This window comes from Solanum dulcamara, chromosome 5, assembly GCF_947179165.1.
Source record: "Solanum dulcamara chromosome 5, daSolDulc1.2, whole genome shotgun sequence".
NCBI classification, from domain to species: Eukaryota; Viridiplantae; Streptophyta; class Magnoliopsida; order Solanales; family Solanaceae; genus Solanum; species Solanum dulcamara.
The window spans coordinates 11,530,166-11,536,493 of NC_077241.1; the positions used below are offsets into that span (position 1 = coordinate 11,530,166).

Consider the following 6,328-nt stretch of genomic DNA (forward strand, 5'->3'; position numbering starts at 1 on the left):
ATGTTTACTTATTGATCATGCACCTGATACATAAATTTACTTTATATCATCTATTCTAATATATCATGTTATGTTATATTTTCAGAATGTCGGATATATAATATATCAGGTACAAGTCGTAGTTATTCATTTGTTCTGTCAATATAGGTTCTGAAGTATGTGATCAAAAAAATTCTATCCCATTCTTTGAGATTAGGTACTACATATACTACTAATTTTATTATTGATTTCAAATCATCAATAGGTGAAGAAGGTATTCAGTTGTTTAGGCAAACCATCTTTGGTCACTAGCTAGATATGCCGTAGTATAACTTTGAAGGTCAAATCATCAAATCTCTCTTACTTCTCGAGGTGGAGAAGAAAAACACAGATGAATTTCATGTTTGGCACGTTCAGGGTAACGTACTCCATTTCTCAATCAAGAAATTTGATATTATTATTGATTTGCGGTGTACCAATAATATCAATGAATTTTGTTATTTGGATGCACCCCTAAGAAAATTGTTGTCTAGATATTTCCCTGTTGCACAAAATGGTATAAACAAAGGACGTTTGGTCCAAATTTTCTAATGGGAGGATGGGAATCTAATGAAGACACTATTTAGATGGTCATTCTATACTTCATCCATACCTTTGTCTTTTCTCAATTAGGTGATTCACTTATTTCAGTTGATGAATTTAGGATGGTAGATGATGGCAGGTATGAGCAGTTCCCATGGGGTAAAATAGCATTTTCCAAACTGATGAAAGGCATGAGGCAGGAGTTTACTATTGCCAAATAATTATATTGTTTGGGCGGCTTGCCATATGCTCTCAATGCATGGATTTACGAATATGCATCTCAGGCCCCTTCTGAAATTTTTGTAAGAATGGGTAATCATATTTCCAAAATTTTTAATTGGCGTGTTGTTGCGTTCAAGCCTAAATTTGAAACGTTCATGTTTAGGATTTTCAGTGAGGTATATTTCATAAAATAATATTCATATTTATATCAAATGTATATATCATATGTTTCTTATTGATTTTAGTTTAAGATTATTTATTTTTCAATTCTTCTATAATTCAGTATACATAACATTTATGATACATTCAATAGTCTTAAATCTGATATAATAGTCTTGGTTCTGATACATAAGACTCCTGTCATGAACTCATGATACATAATGATACTTGTTTTTGTTTTTTCTACTTTTCACTCTATTTTTTCTTCAAGTATACATGCTCCAATATTATCCCAACTCAATATGAAATGGAATCACTTGTCATTCCTGGAAGTGAACCTCCCACCGAAGCTACTACATCAGCTGCCAAGGCCAAATTAATGGGACCTCAAGAACTCCTCGAATTTGAGGACTTTTCAACAAAACCACCCGAAGAATTGTTAAGAAGATCCGGTCGTATTGCTAATACATCTTCTCCACCTCCTACCAAAAAATGGAAGACTACCCCTAGTAAGAAATCCATTCCAGCAGAAATGGCTAACAAAGACAAAGATGTCATACCACCAAAGCTATCAAAAATGCCTGTTTCCACTACTTTGCCCATGGTAAAAAATCCATTCGAGTAGGAGGTGAATCTTCCGGTCAATCAGACCAAATTGCTTAAGTGGAATTCAAAGCCTTAAAGAAGTCTCTAAAGAAATACGCAAGTTCATACTATAAGATTTAAGTTAGTCAATATACTTTTAATAAGTTGATATATTCTGATTTTTTATATTATTGTATTAAGGTTGACCGAAAGTTGAAGCGACTAGTGAATAAAATCGATTCAAATCATAGTGATCTCTTGAAAGCTATTGAGAATATAGTGCACCACATGACTGGCACATCATTTTCAATTCAAAAAGATGATTTTGGTCAACCATTACATGTGGTGGAAGAACAACAAGCACCTATTGTATTGGAGGAGTACAATGATCCAAATAAATCTGATTTCCCCACAGAACATGACCAATCTTATGGCCATAAAGATATTCAGGTAGATACATCATGTAGTTCTTGATAATCCTATTTTTTCTATTTTGATATACTTTTAAACTACTTGATACATTTCATGTTCATATATCAGATCATTAATTTTCATTTTAATTGTCATTCTCATAAGTAATTGTTATTATAATTATAGGCAGCAGAACCATCCAAGATAATACAAGACATGGATGATGTATCAGAATATCACATGGTATCAGATACTGCAGAATCTCTTGAACAACATGTTGCTAATGATACATTAAAGGTAATATATCAGAATCAAATTTATAATCAATTTGATGCTACATAGCTCCTATATCTGCTATATCTGTGAAGATCTATAGATCTTGATACATTTCATGGTCATGTATCAGATCATTAATTTTCATTTTAATAGTCATTTTCATAAGTAATTGTTATTATATTTGTAGGAAGAAGAACCATCCAAGATGATACATGAAATGGATGATGTATCAGAACATCACAAGGAATCGGATACTGCAGAATCCCATGGAGAGTAGGTTTCTATTAATACATTAAAGGTAATGTATCAAAACCAGTTTATGACCAATCTGATGCTACATAGCTCTTATATCTGATACATGTGATGATCTATAGCTCTTGATACATTTCATGGTCATGTATTAGATTCTTCATTTTTTATTTCAATAGTCATTTTCATAAGTAATTCTTATTATTATATTTGTAGGAAGCAGAACCATCCAATATTCCACAATAATTGGAGGATCTATCAGCACATCACAAGGAATCAGCTACTACAGAATCTTTTGAAATGCTTGTTACTTCTGATACATTAAAGGTAATGCATCAAATTAATTCTTATGATACAGTCAATATTAATAAGTTTAGTATTGACATGATACATTAAATTTAGGATAATGCATCAGAAAAATCAAATTATGCCATGAAAGATGCAAGAGAGGTTGTTGATAATACTGATCAAGTTGAAGAACATGTTGAGCAGATTGATAAAGACAAAATCAACCCTGATTTATTGGTAATATTTCACACTTGTATCTGATTCATTAAATTTAGTATCGATTATTATACTAAAGTCATAATATTTTTATCGTTCTTAAAAAATAGGATTCCACAACTTTAACTTCGATATCGTTTGAAACTCGAGAGGTGGTAGATTCTCTAATATACGGACTTTCATTATCGGCTACGCTATTGACTTCCATTAGTCATGAACAAGCAGTTCAGGCTGAATGTCTACTACGTGATAGCCAGCTGTCTACCACTCTTCCATCCAAACCCAATGTGTTGCAAGATGATGTGAAGACACCTCTTTCACGAAGTAGGATGCCTTCTAAGATGTTACAATCACCGTACCTAACAAATTTTGGGTTGAGTAAAAAGGGTAAGAAAAAAATATCGACTGATAGGTATCAAACACACCCCTTTGAAGGTTTTAGGATATTTCATAGTCCCCCAACCGAGCTTATCATCGACTACTCCCAATGGATAGATAAGGGACTATTAAAATCGCATGCCAACAAGTAAGTATGATATTTACAACTTATATCAATACAAGCTGTTTATTATATATGTACTTTCATTTTAATATAAGTTTTCATTCAGAAAATCATAGGAGGAATGCTATAGAGAAACGTGCTCTTCATTCGGGGTTGAAAAAATAAACTTTGTAGTGGCATTTTCTCAAGATAAGAACTGGTTCTACCTCATGTCAAAGCCGAATAGATGCTGCAATGATGAGGTAATTATTTCTTGATATAGTACAAGATATTGTCTTATACATTTCAGACACATTGTTTGATACATAAGTACTATGGATCAGATACATCTAATACAGATGTTTCTATTATGTTTACTAACTATGTATCAATTTGTATAACTAATATGTTCTTAAAATGTGCAGCATTTCGATGTAATATTTTACTACCTTCGGAAGAAGTCCAAGATGCAGTTGGTCAATCAGTATAGACACACAACAACAAATTATATCTTCAAAGTTTACATCAAATCTGCACAGACACGATACTATCACATTCCACCTGATATTTTTACCCAAAAAGATATGACACGGGCCTTTGTTGTAGCTCATCACGAGAGATCTGTGAAGAACATAATAAGAGGTTTCTCAATCCCCACCGATTTGATATGGCATTTGGTAGATGAGGTATACATTTTGTTAAACTATGATAGGGATTCTCATTGGATTTTGACAGTAGTTGTGTTGAAACAGAGGTTGATACGCGTTTATGATTCATCCTCTGGAATAAGAAGTAGAAACCCTTCCCTAGAAATTGAAAAGATAGTAGTAATGCTACCTACATACTTTCACGGTAGTGATTTTTTGAGAAGAATGAACGTACTGATTGGTCATCACTTGATTCATACAAGGACAAATCAACCGATGACATGCTTGAAGCACATTACCCTTTTGAAGTTGAATATATTGAAGGCATTGTGCAATAAAAAAGCGATAGCTTATGAGTATTAATAATTATGCATATTTAATTCATTAAAATGCCATTTTTATTTTTTTAAAGTTGGTTAATACTTTGTTTGCAAGAATTTTGGTGTGTTCCTAGCTGTTTTTTCTGAATATTTTAGTGATGAAATTTCTATTTCAACTACTGGACTATATGTCGAATATTTTCGTTCAAGATAAGCCTCGCTAATGTGGAATTATGGTTGTCGGAAGGCCTAAGATGGTTATATTAGTAAAAATAACGATTCAAAAAAATCTAAAAGAGATTTTATATCTCCTGGTTAAGGAGAATCGATGGACATCGAGTAATTTTTTTGAAATTGATAGTAGTAGAATGCAGACTTTTATTTTGGCATCAACAGTAAATATTTTTTTGGTTATGTACTATTTGTAAGGTTTTTTTGAAAAAATATTATGTTAATCGTTTGTTGTTCAACTATTTACCAAATGTTATTGAATATAACTTTTTGTTGTTCATAACATAAACCTTTGTATCAGTTACATCTCTTTTATGTAACAATTCTATGTACAAGTCATCAATATATCAATCTAAAAATATAGATCATAAACACTTTGAATATGTGGTGCATTGTATCTAATAAGTCTAAATTAATATTAGTTTTGTTCATGATACCTAACCTTTCAATATACCAGTTACATAACAATGTTTATGTGTCATCTTTTGTGGAAGATATATTATTCTGATATATCATTTACCGGTAACAGTTAAAAGCTTATACATCAATCTTCAATGTATCAACCCTAAATATTAGTCAAATGGACATGTATCAGTAATCAATGTATCAAACTCAAATATATGTTGAAAATTTACGTATCAGTATTTTAATGTATCAGTCTTTAATGTATCTGATACATTTCAATAAAAAAATATATAGTTCTTTGTACCAAATAAGCCTAAATCAATATCATATTTATATCTGACACATTCTCTTTGTATCACATACAGCTTTTGAATTTATCATTTCCAGATATCTGTTAAATGATTATATAACTTTGTCTCTTGTATCAGATTCACAACAATGATGTATCAGTGAAATGTGTCAGCTTAAACATCTTACTTAATCTATTTATTTTGATATTTAATAACTTTTACTACTTCAGTATCAATTAACTTACAACGAAAATAATTATCAACCATGCATATATCAGTTATTAATATTCAATTATTTTTCTTATACATAGATTTTTCATCTGTTTATGGGCATCTACCAAGTAGAACTATGTATCAAATATAACCACTAAAATGTTAAAAATCTCTGTCTTCTGATTTTTTTTTAAAAAGAACTACTTCATTATAAAAATAATACAACATACATTAGTACTTGATCCAAATTGAATGTATCTTGGGAAATTAAAATATTATTTCTCTTTGAAAAGGAAATTACAAGTCCTTCTGTTGTGATCTTCATGGCCACAACGACCATAACAGTTTGTGCTGATACTGAGCTTCTCACTGGACTTCTTTTTTCTTCCTTTCTTTGTTCTTCCTAGGATCCTTTTGTATTTTGGTGGAAAGACGACTTCTTCTAAAAAAAATTTCGGAACAGACCAAACTTTCTTATCTGGCATTGGAACGATTGGCAATTCATAAGTATTTGGAAACGCCTGTTGCTTGTAGTAATCAGAGCAGTATGGGTGCATGTATGTAATGTTTTTTCTCTTCAACACTGTAATTGCGTGTGGACATGGTATCTAGTCTAGTTGAAGCATGCCAAAATTACATGCTTTTCTTTCAAGACGCACAATGTATTTTCTACCTGATTCATAAACAAAATATGGATATTCACTTATGATGTATCATGAGTAAAAAAACTCAAAAAACTGAATGAACCTGATACAACCTGAAATGTACAGAGTG

The 6,328-nt window shown here is 31.3% G+C and overlaps 1 protein-coding gene across 1 annotated transcript; it reads left to right on the forward strand.

Moving 5' to 3' along the window:
* Positions 1 to 1,249: 1,249 nt before the first annotated feature.
* On the forward strand, positions 1,250 to 4,458 carry LOC129890465 (uncharacterized). Its single transcript, XM_055966014.1, has 7 exons — positions 1,250 to 1,546; positions 1,729 to 1,977; positions 2,125 to 2,235; positions 2,866 to 2,988; positions 3,078 to 3,354; positions 3,644 to 3,711; positions 3,874 to 4,458. The coding sequence occupies exons 1-7, from the start codon at positions 1,250 to 1,252 to the stop codon at positions 4,456 to 4,458; spliced, it is 1,710 nt and encodes a 569-aa protein (XP_055821989.1).
* Positions 4,459 to 6,328: the final 1,870 nt, after the last annotated feature.

Coding starts and splice junctions, on each gene's coding strand:
- LOC129890465 (XM_055966014.1), top strand. CDS start 1,250: ATGGAATCACTTGTCATTCCTGGAAGTGAACCTCCCACCGAAGCTACT. Junction 1,978..2,124: donor ATGGCCATAAAGATATTCAG/GTAGATACATCA, acceptor TTATAATTATAG/GCAGCAGAACCATCCAAGAT. Junction 2,989..3,077: donor AAATCAACCCTGATTTATTG/GTAATATTTCAC, acceptor CTTAAAAAATAG/GATTCCACAACTTTAACTTC.